The sequence below is a fragment of the Antedon mediterranea genome, chromosome 7, assembly GCF_964355755.1.
Source record: "Antedon mediterranea chromosome 7, ecAntMedi1.1, whole genome shotgun sequence".
Lineage (NCBI taxonomy): Eukaryota > Metazoa > Echinodermata > Crinoidea > Comatulida > Antedonidae > Antedon > Antedon mediterranea.
In genome coordinates this window covers 25,099,062-25,115,660 of record NC_092676.1, presented here as the reverse complement: position 1 = coordinate 25,115,660, position 16,599 = coordinate 25,099,062, and the positions used below count along the sequence as shown (strand labels likewise).

At 32.7% G+C, this 16,599-nt stretch overlaps 1 protein-coding gene across 2 annotated transcripts; it reads left to right on the top strand.

Moving 5' to 3' along the window:
- The first annotated feature begins 226 nt into the window (after positions 1-226).
- Positions 227-8,867, top strand: LOC140054376 (KICSTOR complex protein ITFG2-like). Of its 2 annotated transcripts, none has more exons than XM_072099354.1 (13): positions 227-341; positions 686-781; positions 1,288-1,329; positions 1,439-1,504; positions 1,773-1,848; positions 4,232-4,314; positions 4,781-4,843; positions 4,962-5,178; positions 5,669-5,725; positions 6,272-6,360; positions 6,512-6,629; positions 7,575-7,748; positions 8,137-8,867. In XM_072099354.1, the coding sequence occupies exons 1-13, from the start codon at positions 246-248 to the stop codon at positions 8,208-8,210; spliced, it is 1,251 nt and encodes a 416-aa protein (XP_071955455.1). In that variant the 5' UTR covers positions 227-245; the 3' UTR covers positions 8,211-8,867. The 2 variants fall into 2 exon arrangements, with proteins under 2 accessions (XP_071955455.1, XP_071955454.1); XM_072099353.1 differs by having other exon boundaries at positions 1,439-1,522.
- The last annotated feature ends 7,732 nt before the right edge of the window (positions 8,868-16,599 follow it).

Below are 16,599 nucleotides of genomic sequence, written 5' to 3'. Positions count from 1 at the left end.
TTTGTTGATTATTGATTTCAAAATATTTCTATTAAAACAACCAAGGCTATTGGTTATTTGATTTGAAATTTAACCCAAAATATTTTAAATATTTAAATCTATAGGCTATGCAAATAACAATGGGAATGGGTTTTTTCTTCTGTAGCTTTCCATACTTATTTCAATTTAGAGATTGTTAGAGGTTCCCAAAACGGACCATCAACAAGTCCTCCCCCAGAGCAGCATGCAATAAAACAACAAACAAAATGAGATCTGTAACTTTTGTTGATAAGGTGGAACTAGAATTTGAAGGAAATTTACTTTCAAATAATGTAATATTAGGGGATATAAATAATGATGGAGTGAGTATTATTAAAGCTTACTGGAAGTGCCAGTCTGTCTAGCCTAGGACTAGACCCATCTCATGAATATTTTCTTCTGCGCCCTCTAAGTGCGCTGTAACCTAGACAAATATAAACAAGTCGTTTCGTCCCTATATATATCTATATACAAGTAGTCCTTTTATAACTAATTTCCACATATTGTCATAGTATCATTTTTATACCATCATTTTGTTTGATATCTTTAGACCACAGGGTCTAAACTTTTATAATATGAATAGATTTTTTAAGGATAATTTTTTTTAAATTTAGAAATCTTTTTTTGTACATTTTCTGTGCGTTATGGCTTTAAATTGTTTTTTTAGGAGCACGAGTTAGTTGTTGGCAATGTAGAAGGTGATTTAAATATCTTTAAAGGAGATGCAGTTACTGCCTGGGCGCGTTGTAGTGGACTGGGAATGGTAAGCAAGTTTTATGCTAGTAGTCATAATATCAATTTCAAACCACAACCCCTCATCAAGGCTCAAGCAGTTGTGTAATGCCTGGTTCAGCACTCCTAAGGGGCCCTCCAATGCTGGATATTTGCATTGGGGCTGCTTATGCTCTTGGGCCCCTTAACTCTGCTCATGCCACTGCCCTCAAGAGGTTCCCACTTCTGTGTTTTGTGCTATTGGCCCATAGCTTCCGCTTTAGCTATTTACCCAATGTTTAATGAATAAATAAGCACATCTTAAAATGCACTAACTACTATTATGCGAGACAGTTCCTGTATGTTATTACAAGCCTCTGTGTTGGTGAACTGCTGCAGCCTAGGGTGCCCTCTGCATTTTGGTGTTGCCCCTTTATGGTACCCCATTGTGGTTTCTGATGTTTCAGCCTGCAGTTTGTGGGTGTACAGTACTTTTTACTTTTTTGTAATACTATACAGTGGAAACATATTATTCATTATATCTCAATATGTTCACAGATTACCTGTTTAGGAATTGGAGATCTTTTTAACAAGATGAAGGTAAACACTATTTTCTAATGAGCTTTAAATATTAACAAATCCATTCACCAATGTTTTATGAGTACTAACTGCATAAACTTTTTCTCAACTGTTTCTCAACTTTTTTCAGAATGTAGTTGTAACAATGAATGCTGAAGGATGGTGCAATATTTTTCAATTTAGTTCAGAAGACAAGGTTGGTAAAGTATGCATGGTAAATTCAGGGACATTTTATTTATTTATTTCATACGCATCCAACAGCGAGTACTGTAACTCGCCAATTACAGGATGGATAAACTATTTTATAATTTATCATGCTTATAAACTAAGTCTCATTTGAGGCTTAGGGAGTGGAGGTGAAAGAGTCATATGAGTTACAACTCATCTCACTAATATATTATCTATTTATTATTTCATACTTTTACTTTCCTAATTTAAGATTTGATTTAATATTTTTATTCTAGAAACCTGTCGATATGGTTCCATGTCACACACAGCACCTTGCTGCCAACACAAAGATGATCCTTATTGATGATGTTGGTATGTCATTTAATTAATAATCAAATTAAGTTTCAAATTTATAGAATATTTAAAAACAACACTGACAAGAGTTAAAGTAATACTGAATACTGAAATGCTTGTCCATCATCATCATAAAATAACAACAGAAATTCTTCTTGAAGATTGACAATTATTAGTACAATAATAAATAGATATACAATATAATATATTATGTACACACACATAATTGCACAAAAAATATGAGTTATGAAACACGGTGTAAAAAAGACTAGGTATTAAAATTGAAAAGGATTCAGGAGATTAAAATAGTTTAAAACAGCTTTAAAAGGATTAAAAACAGCAAAAAATGAGTATTATAGAGTAAAACTTCTTTCTCTAACTGATGATACTGAACAATTTTGTAATTTGAGGTAATTTCATAAAAGAATTATACATTAGATATAGATAAACTTTATTGTCACATAACAACACAGTACTGTAAAATAACAAATGTGAGACTCAGCTTCTTTTTACAATCAAATTAAAACATCCATAAACAAGGCCATATACATGGCTGCAGTCGCATGCTCAAATTTGAATTAGTGTTGACTGACCGACAAAAAAATAATATCAAAAGGTTAAAAATACTGAACATTCACAATTGTAATGAATAAACAGTTTCAAATTTATATTTTACTGGCAATTAATAAATATGTAAAAAATAATTGTAGTAGATTACATTAATTTTTTACATGCTTAATAGTTGCCAGTCATCGAAAATGTCATTGAATAAAATGTTATATATAATCTATATATAAATTTACGTAAGGGCAAAATTCGGTCAATCGCGCCTTACTTCTAGAATTTTTACTCGATGGTATATAAAGTTGGTTCGTACTTTCGGTACTGATTTTAACCACCTGATGTTACCCTGTTTACTAATTAAATTAAGTTAGATAATTAGTTATTGACGATTAAAACGAATTTAGGTTCAACGATTTGCCCCAAATAGGGGTGTTTTCCGATCGTGGTATACACTGTCTAATGGATGTCCATCTTGAAAAATACCCGCCACAAAAATGCGAGGAGGCTTCGCATTTTCCTATCTCCTCCTACGATAATTGTTTTTAATAGCTGAAAACCGGTTGAACAGTTCGAGTACAGCATCATAATGTTGAAGACAGGCCGATTTTCTTTAAAAAATACTATTTTGATACATTTAATATACGTTTTTACAAATGTATTGATTTGTGATGAATGGAACATTCCAAATTATTTGGTTTAACCATACAGGTATAGATTTAGATTTATGGGCCCCCTTGGAGAATAAGCATAAATAGTATTGCAATGCTGTACAATACTGTTAAGGTATTAACCACTTTTGATCGCAATTTGAATCGCAAATTTCTTACTGTGAGTGTTGGTACTGTTAGATGTAATATAAAAATATATACAAATAAACTTTATTACTGTGAGTGTGGGTAGGCCCTACTGTTAGATTATAAACATATAATATACAAATAAACATTCCAAATTATTTGGTTTAACCATAGAGGTATAGATTTAGATTTATGGGCCCCCTTGGAGAATAAACATAAATAGTATTGCAATGCTGTACAATACTGTTAAGGTATTAACCACTTTTGATCGCAATTTGAATCGCAAATTTCTTACTGTGAGTGTTGGTACTGTTAGATGTAATACTGTATAAAAATATATACAAATAAACTTTATTACTGTGAGTGTGGGTAGGCCCTACTGTTAGATTATAAACATATAATATACAAATAAATAAACGTTATTACTGACAGTTGCTTCTCAACGTTTGTATTAATTAATAATTTAAAAATATATAAACGTCGTAGTGGTGTATCGTTACATGTACTTTACTATTTCAATCGACTATGACAGTGAGAGTTTTAACAAAATACCGTATTAAATCGTAAATGTTTTACTGTATTTAGTGGTATATTATTTATAGGCCTATAAAACATTAAAAACAATATTTCGTTACTGAGTGGATAAGAATATATTTTAAAATGTTTCCTCTTTGTACCTATCTTCTTCCCCCATCCCTCAACCCTTAATGTTACATACAAAACACAAATTGGGTTTGTTTAAATGAGTCCAAATAAAAAAATTTGACTCATTTTGTTTCTCTCTCGGAAGTAATTCCCAGGGTGCTAATTTTGGTTGACTACATAAATCATTGTGTATATTTATTCGTTTCTGTAAACGACAATGTATTATAGTCCTGCGGTACGTACATTTGAAATCTCCATTTTTTTCTCGCTGGAAATACTGTGTATTCGAGAACCATCTGTGGGCACGACCTAGATGGTACGCGAGCGAAGCGAGCGTGCCATCTAGTTATATATAATTACTGTTGTGTAATAATAGTTATTTCTGTAACATTTCACAGATGGAGATGGTATGTATGAACTAGTAATAGGACACACAGACCGTGTTATTAGGGCTTACAAATGGATGGAATACAGTGATGATGTAAGCATATTTGTGGCTTGATGCTAGAGCATTTACAGAAGAACAACTCCTCTCTACCCTAACTTTTAAAATAAACAAGGGCAAATATATGATTTAACATTACGGCCATCCTCTATTTGGACTAACCTCTATTAACTGTGTAGCACCCCGAAGGTGTCCCCTTAATAGAGGTTCTACTGTGCTTTACTACTTCCACTCATGAGGCCAATTTACACACATAGCTTGTCCCACATGGAATCTGTATCTATCCTGAGTGGAAACTGCCGTCCGCTCAACATTGTGTGTAAATGGTCATAAGGAATAACATAGATTCTCTATTTTTATTACTGTTACCGCTCGTCTGTGTAAATTGACCTTAATTCATCATAATATACCATGCCTAAATAGAATTATTTTATGTTTATTTATGTTTCTTTATGGTTTTAAAAATGTTATGGTTATTAATTGTTATTTACTATTTTTCTAGAACCCAAGTGAACAGAGTAAAGGCATTCTTAAACTCCTACAGATGTGGGAACCACCTGGACAGGTGTGTAATTTTGTGAAATTCCTATCAATAAATATTCACCCATAAAAGACAAAAAAAATATTCATATTTCATTTCCATCATTCAAAAATATGTTAAACTTTATTTGCAATATTTGTAGATTGGTTCTATAGCCCTACATCACCAGAATGGCATACCTAAGCTAGTGGCCTCCCAGCCTGGGTTCTGTTACGTTGAACTGAAATGTACGTGGGCTGAGGAAGGCAACATACAGGCTTACAATGAGAACTCTGTCCTCATAGTAGCTCATAGCATCTCAAGCGTGAAGGCTAGAAACAGCATTATTACAACAGAAATCAGTGGCCATTTATCACAAGGTAAAGTGGTAAAGATTTTAAGATTTATTTTTATATGAATTAGAACAATGAATATGAATTGAATTATAATGAAATGATAGACTTTTATTCTCACAATTAATTTATATTTATTAATATTATAAAATTTAAGGCAATTTTGTTATTTATTCTATTATTCAACTTCTCACTAAGATGTATGTACATTTGTCAAGGATGGGACCAACAGGTGGTAAACACCTAAAATGGTCCATTCCCAATTGCACAGTGGCTGTGTTTGTGTGGACTAGTACACCGGGGTAACCCCCTACTTGTCTTGAAAGATGTACTAGTTTCTTTAAAGTACACATGAGCTATGTGTACATTGGACCTATATCTTGTAGTCCTTATCCGAGAAGACTCGTTCTACCACCTCAACCATGGCTACGTAATTAGGTTCCACTGTCTTAACCACTCGGCCACTCGGCATCACAGCTTCAAACATATACATATATATATATTTCTTTTTAAATAGGAACAAGTGTTGTTGACGAACCTCAGTGTGATAAATTTGTTCTCAGTTCTTTAGATGGTAAGATTCAGTTTGCTAAAATAATTTTTCTGCTGTCTTAAGCGTGGTTCCCACTAGCGACGCAATGCAACGCCTCGACGTATTGAAGTGCTGTACTGTATTGTTTAATTACAAGTGGGAACTGCATCGCAACAGTGCTTCAAACATCTCGGGCTTGATTTCACACAAGCGGAGGCAAACACAATTATTGGAAGGCTATTTTCTTATTGCGTAGGTGGCGTGTTGTGTCGCTAGTGGGAACCAAGCTTTATAAGTAAATTATGTAATATATAGACAATTTAATTCCTGTTTGTTAAGCTCTGTCTACACTATCAATCTTTATGTGACAAAAAAATGTGATGCGCCCATATATGGATATGATGATGTCATATCACTCCCATATTTAAGCATATCACTACCATAGTTTGGCACATCACACTTTTTTTGTCAAACTAGTTTGATAGTGTAGACAGAGCTTGAGTTCTTACTAACAATAACCCGAAAAAACTTTTTTTTCAAATTAAACTTGTTTTGATTTCCATGGTAACACTTGACATTTGTTGATAGGTAACTTAATGATGATTCAGGAGGATGAGATGGTGTGGTCCTATAAGCTTGACCATCAATTGTTCTCACTGACCGCTCTTGATATCACTGTAAGTTGATAACCAATAGACTTTGATTATACTGCATTGCGTATTGTTTAGGTAGCAAATTGGCAAAATCTCTATACTGTTTTAATCATATATTACAAAAGTGTTATTAAATTTGAAAATGAATTTTACTAAAATTATTTTAATTTTTCAGGGAGATGGAAAAGATGAAGTGTTATGCTGTGCGTGGAATGGAATGACGTACATCGCTGACCAGGAACAAAATATTGCCAAGTTTAGGTTTGATGGCAATGTAGCTGCATTTTGTGCTGGTAAGTGGAATTACTTATAGATTTACTATAATAGAACCCCTGTTAAGGCCAGGGACAGATTAACAGATATACTGCATCTTGTTTGTTAATCATAAAGGTTTCCCCGATGTTCTACTATATTAAAAATAATATTAATCCAAAGGCAAATTACTGAAAAAATGACAATGCTGTGGGCATTAGTGGCTAGATCTCAATGGAGATACAAAATGACAATGCTGTGGGCATTAGTGGCTAGATCTCAATGGAGATACAAAATGACAATGCTGTGGGTATTAGTGGCTAGATCTCAATGGAGATACAAAATGACAATGCTGTGGGCATTAGTGGCTAGATCTCAATGGAGATACAAAATGACAATGCTGTGGGTATTAGTGGCTAGATCTCAATGGAGATACAAAATGACAATGCTGTGGGTATTAGTGGCTAGATCTCAATGGAGATACAAAATGACAATGCTGTGGGTATTAGTGGCTAGATCTCAATGGAGATACAAAATGACAATGCTGTGGGTATTAGTGGCTAGATCTCAATGGAGATACAAAATGACAATGCTGTGGGCATTAGTGGCTAGATCTCAATGGAGATACAAAATAAAAGCGAAAAGCTAAATAAAAACTATGAAATCAAACAACCAGAAAAATTTGCAGAGCTTTCGGGCAACACTTCATCACTGCAAATAATTAGTAGTATTATTAAAAATGATAATTATTATTAAAAAATTGCAGATGTTTTCAACGTCTATTAACCAGAAGCCTTGTGTTTACAAGCACTAGAAATAGGTTGTTGCTTACCAATCCTAAGTTTCGGGTTCAAGTCCTGTTGGGACTCAATTCTTTTTTGCACTGTAGTTGCTACCTATTGAAACAGTGATAAAACTCAACTGTTGGTAATATTGAAAACAACATGCTATAACATGAATATTAATAAGATTAATTTCTTGTTTAGGACGTTACACAATTGCCGGTGCAACCAACCCATGTTTAGTGTATGCCACGTTTGATAACAAGATATACGTATACTACAACGTCAAACTGCCTCGTATTGATTCGGTCAATCTTCTAGATCTGCTGCCCTCTACCTCTGAATATCTGGACTTGCTTAAAGATCATGAAATAAATCGTAAGTTTAATAGTTACATGTATGTATCACTACGTTAATTCACTTGGTTGAAATTTATCTATGGAAAAAAAAAATCCCCACTTAGTATATAAAATAACATTAATCTTTGTTCATTTTTCTTTCATTTCATTTATTTGGCACCTCATCAATCCACTTAAAAATAAAAAAACTGCAAAATAAAATAAATATATAAACATCTTAAACATTAAAAAACATTAATGAAAAATGAATAGGGCAAGATTAAATTATGTAGATGCACGGGATAACATATAAAAGTGTTTAAAATAAAACAACTAAAATGTGCAGGTCAATCTGACCAGGCCAGGGAGGATAAAAAATAATTTATTTTTATACCTTCTTGATCCGATTCAATTGATATTTCTTTCAGAATCTGATAAAGAAACTCAAGCAAACTGCATACGTAAGGTATTGTATGGTTGTGATTCTATTTCTACAACATGAACCAACTCAAATCGATTCAGATTTAGTTGAAATTTTGAGTAAAACATGTTACGACATGATAATTTATGTGTCAAAGGTCACACTGTACAATACATGGTTGACTGATCTTGAGGGTGAAATTCATCTGGACTCATGGATTGAGTAATTCAGCACCCAACAAGTTACTGTTGATAGTACAGTCAACTCAAAACTTGTCTCTGAAATGAAAACCAGGTTTTAATCTATTTAATAAACTCATGCATGCTGGATAGTTTGCAGATATTTTAGACCCAAGGATGCATGTGCAGTCTCAGTTTTTTTAGTGTTGCAATAACTTCTTTGCTTTAATGGCCTGAAAAAAAGTTATTAAACCTATCTATAGCACTATCAGGCCTAATATGAATGAGGTGGACCAGGGTGAATCCCTGGGTCGACTTTGACAGAGAGACCAGTCATATTTTGCAATCTGTAATCCACCCCGCTTGAATATTATCAATCAATGGATTGCAACCAACTCCAATCCAATCAATGGATTGCAAAATTTAAATTTTTAATTAAAAGAATGACAATAACTATATACATCTTCATATTGCCATGACAATGTGTACATAATATATTTTATAATAAAAAGAAATGTTATTCGTACTGCAATTTTGGTAGATTATTTGTAAAGGATCCCGCAACGTCTCAACAAGATTGAAGTATTATACAGTATTTATATCACTTGTTTGAACATGCCATGTTCCTGTGAGGAATTGCTAACCAATCGGATTGAAGCATAGCATGAAAAATACAAAATAGGTGTAGCCTCTATTGGGGTAATTTATATTGCAGGGAGATATTTGATGGTTAATGATTTTAAATTTGTATAGCGCAAAATACAAATAGTCTATGCGCTGTTTAACACAAGTGTAAAAAGAAAGAAAGTTGATATAAAGTTTGCGGTACACCACGTATATTAGTTCTGAAAAGAACTGTTGAGTTTCTCGACGTTTTGAACAATATGCTTTGATCGTCTTCAAGAGTGAGAGAAAGAAGTGTTATTTGATTTTCCATAGAAATATCATAACATCTCTATAGATTTCTCTCATCACCGCCTAATTGTGTTTGTCATCACATCTTTGGCATTGATAGTTTTACCGCTGTACATACTACTGCAATAGGTTCTGCTTCTGCCATAAAAAAAATAAAATAAAATCTCCCGGTGGCGCTACGTCGTAAACCAAGCAATACTTTCTGCAATTCTGCTGTCAACACAGAATAGTACAACCAAGGAAGGATGTCATTTCACTCTTCTCTGGTACACAACCATAACTTTAACGATTGACGGCGTGAAGGAAATTTTTAGCTGATGTCCACACTTTAAAATCCTTCAATAAACAGCTGTTGTTATTTGCCATGTTGATAAAACCTTGGGTGATGATAATAATGTCTGGCCGATAAAACTGCCAAGGACACCAGTTACACAAGAAACAGAAATAAGAAACACAATGGAGAAATAAGTCATCCATGGCCACACATGAGAAAACAAAGTGACATTTCAGGGTAAAATCATTAGTCAAATGAACTGCTTTTTGTCAGTAAAGTTTTGGTTTCAGAAGGTTTCATTTGTTTTTCTCGCTCATACAAAATTAGTAGTAAATATTTATTTATTTATTCAGGTTTATATAGTAATAACATGCAGCCCAAAATCTGAAATTGTTGATTTACAAGAAAAATATATGGAATTAGAAAAGTTTAAAAAATGCAAAATTGATACAAAACATTAAAAAACACTAATACTTAGCGATCCCAGGAATTGGAACAGTGGGATTGCGCTTCTGAAATGCTCTCCCCTTTTGTCAGCTAACCAGAAAGACACTTGATATTAAAATATATGTTTTCGCTCCCCTGTTCTGTATATTCTGTATATAGTGTAAAAGGTTAATTAATCTATTCGTATCTGTAAAGCGTATTTATCATATATCGAAAGTTTATTGATATATCGGTAAAGTGTATTTATCATATATAGAAAGTTTATTGATGTATCGGTAAAGTGTTATCGGTGTTATCGGTATTTAATTGATTTTTACACCCTACACGGACACTGGAACCCGAAGTGATTAAATTCAGTATAATCTTGACATGTAGTCCTAATTCACTTAACAAACCAGCAAATATTTTCATAAGAACGACGGCCTTGTGGAATGCTTGTTTACGGTGTTATTTTCCTTCATCGACTCGAGTCATGGAGCTAAAGTATTAGTTAGATGTTAATATGCTTTATATTGGTGAAACTAAACGCAGGTTAGGTGATAGGTTTGTAGAACATTTAAGGTCTATTAAACTAAAGACTCCCGGATTACCTGTAGCCACCCATTTTTGTAATAATGAGCATTCCCTTTCGGATATTACAATTTCTGGTGTTAAAGTATGTAATGGTTCTGAGACATCTCGTAGAATTATAGAAGAAAGAATAATTGTAAAGCTTGGCACTCTTGCCCCTACCGGCATAAATGTACAATTTAGATCCTTTAAACATTAATTTTGCCAGAGACATTCACATATTAACAATTATTTACACTTGAAGCTTTTGTCTTTGTTTTAAATTTCCTGCTTTATAAGCAACCATTCCTGCTTTGTACACCATAGCTTTTGGAGGCGTGGCTTTATAACTGTGCCTTTTGTTTGTTAACATCTTTGATTGGCTGATTTGTTTTATTATGTAATTTTGTGACTTATATATGTTATCCTTTGTTACAATTCTTTTCACCTGATGATGGGCTATGCCCGAAACATGTCGTTAAAATAAATCTATATTGAGGCAGTTTTAACTTATTTGATCTTGATTTTTTTCTATATCCTGCCTATGCAGCTCTTTGATTTATAAAGTATTAGTTAGTTATGTAACTCAATGATCAGCTGATCGCGAAATGACCATCGCGATTTAATTGTTTGAGTGATAAGCGATAAACTTTTAATATTGAACAAACGCTTTTGTATCAGCGGCACACGTTTATAAGGCGTTCATTTATACAAGGCAAAATAATAATAGCGTGTTAATGATTTTCTGGTTGTAGCAATGTTGACTACTTATCAAGCAGAATATGCCGGGTTCGAATCCTCCCTGCGGCGGCATTTCCTCAAATGTGGCCTGAATAAATAGACCTTAAAGGCTTCAAATATGGATCACCATTACTTTACAAACCATCGGATATTCACGAACACAAAACTCGTTCTTTTTCTATTTCTAAATCCCCAACTAATTCCAGTCTTCATCAACATCATATTTTATATAGAGGCCCCAAATTATGGGATTCCCTCTTTAAAACCATTTCATCTAAATCTCAATTTCTAGTTTCAAGCATAATCTCAAAGCTACTCTGATCTCGGTTTATATGACGACTGATCTCTTTGCTTTATTCTTTGTTGATTGATTGCGTGAATTTTTTTATTTATTTTTTTGTTGTGGTACTTTCCATTTCCAATGTTACAAACCTCGATTGTTTACACAATCATTGATGACATCCTGCCATTTATCTTTACTTTCCTCCTTTCATTTTTACTTTGTACTGTAGACCTATTTTGTATTAATAGTAGCCATTCAAATGCCTAGCTTAAGTGATATTTTGTCCTATAAAGGCATCCTTCCATGTTATACTATTTCCTTTTAATCTTAATCAAAGTTTCGATAAACTTGTTTTATTTTGTATATTATGGAAAATAAATGATTATTTTGTATGTTATGGAAAATAAATGAAATGAATGGAAACACGGCCATACATGGCTAGTCGCGTGTGCAAAAATTTGAGTTAGTGTTTATACCGACCGACCGACCACATAGTGAGCTATGGAATCGCGTTTACATGAACATGAATGGATGAATGGAAGGTAAGCGAATAAGATAAGATAATAATAAGATTTATAAAGCGCACATATCCACAAAGTGCTCAAGGCGCTTGTGAAAACCAAGAAAACTACAAACCTTGAAACTAAAAACAAATTTTGCAAAAAAAAATCCGAAATAAAAGCAGTCAATCGAACCCACCCACACCAGTGCTTCCGTTTACCGGCAATTTAAGGTGCACATACATGCCAGTACATTACTCACAGGTTTACTCAGTAATGTTGGTATGGTATACCTGTGTGAAGGTATATCCAAGAAATGAAAACTTCCAGGCATTATGAACTTTTTGTGTGGGTGTTTAAAGTGTTTTAACCTCGATACCTTCAATACACCCTGGATTGTCCTAATTCGTCACTGATCAGCCGACAACACATCCGCTAGGCTAGATGACTTTAGCGTATTTTCACAGAAGGCCACCCGAAAGCATTTTTGTTTCGTCTTATTTTCTTACGTAATTTTCATGGAAAATGTCCAGTCTTATAACTTCTTACGTGTTTCAATAATAGAGGGTACGCACATTTAGCAATTAATATAATTAAAATTAATGAATTTCATGTATATAATCTTTATTTTTAATCGTGTCAGTCGAAAAATGTACTTATTTTTGTCTTTTTTAGGCTTAGTTTGTACGTGGAGGTATTACTTCATTGTTACATTTTTGCCCAGTCACTACCGTAACAACCTGTTGACGTATTGCTGCTTTTTTAACAACATTTTAACATTGTAATAGTATTTTAACAAAATGTTTTAGAATTATTGTTAGCAAGATAGAATATACGGTAACATTTTAGAATAGCTGAACAAAAAAATATGAAAAATAATAAATATTTTAGGATATTGAATTGAATGTAAATACGTCATTGTCAGGATATAATATATAACATGTTAGAATAGCTTTAAAATATAGATATTAAAAAAAGTAGAGAAACTAGGTTAATTACCTACAGTCATAATGTTTGACTTTAATTATGTTGTCCATATTCACCACATAGAAACCACAAATAAACCAGTTTCTATATAAATAACTTTACAAAAATAAAAAAATTGTTTAATGGGCTTACAAATTAAATAATATAATATAGATTGATAAGTTAAGATATAAAAAAATTGTTTTAACATTTTTGTTGAATATGCCATTTTAAAGTCACAATAGTTATTCACTTTTGTCAAAAAGTGGATCGAAATAAAAAATATTCTATTTACATGAAAAAACTGTAATTTAAATTTAAACAAAAAATAGTCAAATTGACTGGAAGCCAATGGGTTTTTTAATCTACCGTTAATTTGTCATTTTATAAGTGAAAACACTATTTTTTAAAGTTGTTTTTTTTTGTGCCGATTTTCAATAACTTAAGGCCTAGTTCTACAAGCCGCTACTTTTGGTAAATGTCCTATCTTATAACACTATATATAAGTCATAGACCTAATGTAATGTACATTTTTGTCGATGACGTAATCACTGGTTTTTATGAAACATTTGTAGCCTCGTTAAGCTCTGATTACACTATCAAACTTTATGTGACAAAAAATGGAATGTGCCATATATGGACATGATTATGTCATATCACTACCATATTTGGGCATATCACACTTTTATCAAACTAGTTTGATAGTGTAAGTACCTTGTTTGACCAAAGGCTGGACTGGCTAGTTTAATAAGAGGCCTTCGGATGTAATTAAGATTTAAACTAATCATTAGATTATTATAAGGCCCCTGTGTCACACGCCCACTAATCTCGTGATTGCAATGAACGCCGGTTTTTATACACCGTCAGTAATTAATATAATATAAAGTTATTGTAAATAAGATATAAACAGCATATTTTACACTGTCCCCACGTTGTAAACTTTGCATTCTTTTTGAATATAGGCCTAAAACGGGACATTTAAAAAAATGTAATGACTCTGGTGTGACCTAAACTTTAAATAGAAGATAAGTTTAGGTCACGTGACTGCAACTCCTTTGCATATATATTTAAACTACTGGGCAAAACATGTGCGAATATTTACCATACTGGATAATTCTTAACGAACTTTACTTAGCAAAATGTGTTCTTTTATGATTCTTAGGAAATGAGTATTTAACCATCGATGATGTTTCAGGAAAGGAAGGCTATCGTAGAAAGGTCTATAAGATTACAATAGGGCATAAAACATCACGGTGGGGAACCTAATGTTCCAAATATCAATTTCGTGAGATTTTAATGCTCAAGTTGAGTTCTTGTCAGTTTTGGAATCCTTAGGACTAGTAGAATTCATTGCAACTGAGGGCCAATTTTTCCCGACCCTATTTTGGCCGCCATCTTGGATTTCAAAATGGCCCCCATTTTTTAATCAAAACTGATAGTAGCTCCTATTTTAACCCACGTACGAACGTAATTTGTGTGACAAATCTTACAATATTATGATAAATCATTCCAATGATAACATTTATAATAATTGCATATGGCAGCCATAATTTGATGATTAAATAGATAAATGCGTACATTATATACATTTTTAATGGCGGCCATCTTGGAATCCAATATGGTTGCCATATGCTATTATAGTGTGTGTTAATAATAATAATTTATTATCAGTGGCACACTTCAACTTGTGAAGGTGCGTTCAAAGAAACAAACAAGAAAATACAACAATGGGAATATATATTCCTATATACTAAGAAAACAAAAAGACTAAACTTTATAACAAGTTACAACTTATAGACTATAGTACAAAAAACGGAATTACATGAGGTTCCCCACTATAATATAATGTTTGGTTATGTGTATATTTCCTCCGTCTAAACCCCCTTTTATGTGGTTGGCGTTATATCCAGGTACAGATAATCTATCACTAGGCCTATATCAGTAACCAGGTATTCTTTAATTCGTACAAATGGACACTAGAGACTTCAACTTGCATAAAATTACAACAATTAGCCTGTAGGCCACAGGTAACACTAATTATGTATTGTGTTTTGTATTGTTCCCGAGAAATATCACATTTATTGTATTTTTTTGGGACCATATTTAATGAGGGTGATCCATCAAGCAATTATTGATCATTAGGAACCCTCAGAGGTTCACAAGACAAACATAATATATACACAAGATGCTCTACATAAACAAAGTCTTCAACACCATTTTGGACTTTCACAATTTAATTGGAAGAGTTATTGAATGATTTTTATATTTTATATTTTTTATTGTATGTAATTTGGTTTAGTTATCTTACTGTATTTTTATCAATTCTGTTTACAGTCATCGAATAATTCTCTATAGCTGAATTAACCTAATCTATGCTTTCCTGTTTATTGATGTCCCTGATTTGGGATTCCTATTTTCCTTTTTTTTTTTTGCTGGTAGACACTGTGTATCAAGAGTGTGTATATCTTAACATAGATTCTAAGTACTGTATATTCCTTTGTTCATACACTAATTGATATGCTAATTTAGTGTCCAATGTTATGTATGTGGGTTGCATTTAATTGGTATTAGTATTACAGTTTATTTTTAACTTGGTTTTATCGAACTTCTGTTTTATCAGAATGTTATCTGTTTTAATCTAGTCTACCTTTTTTTTTATACTCATATATTTTTGTATTGCATGTTTAATTGTTTTAAGGATGCACCATTATTATGTGTGCCGCTGTTCAAAAAGCGTTTTCCGAATAAATTATTATTGTATAAACTCGTGATATCAAACCCGGATACAATAAAGCCTAGTTAATTTGTTTGTATTGCTAATCATTCTGTTCCCCCCGGTTGCGACGGTGGGATATTCTTGACCTCTCAAGAAATTAGCAGTTGTGTAACGCGTGGGTTGTGACCTGATGCATGGAACGTGCGTAATAAATTATTTGCACACGTTCTTTAATTTAATTACGCGTTATTTAATTTAATTACATATAAAATGATAGTAATAGGCCTACTTGTGAAGATGTACTGGTAGTAGATCCTATTTTAAAACAACGAACGAACGTAATTTGTGAGACAAATCTTGCAATATTATGATAAATCAGTCCAATGGTAACATTTATAATAATAGCATATGGCAGCCATAATTTGATGATTAAATAAATAAATGCATACATTATATACGTTTTTAATTATTTTAATATTGAATATTATAAACTATTCTGTAAACATGTTTGGATAATAATATATTGGTCAGTGTGTTTTTGTTGATGGTCAAGTCTTAGCGCATGCTGTGACGTAATCGGGAAGGAAAGCAGGGGCCTTATTTGTACCCTTTGTATGCATCCTACCATTTATAATAAAAAATGTTAATTTCAGAAGGAGAATATTGATTTGCGTTGTCGCATCTACATTAATGATTCATCAAAGATCATTATTCTACACTATCAAACTTTATGTGATGCGCCCATATTTGAACATATCGCTACCATTTTTGGCCGCATCACACATGTTTTGTGACTATAAGTTAGATAGACTGAGCAGATAAATTATACCTAGATTTAGACCGTTTAGATAGAGCGGGCGATAAAGAAAAGAGGGAACTTTGTTGAGCCAAACTTCCGAT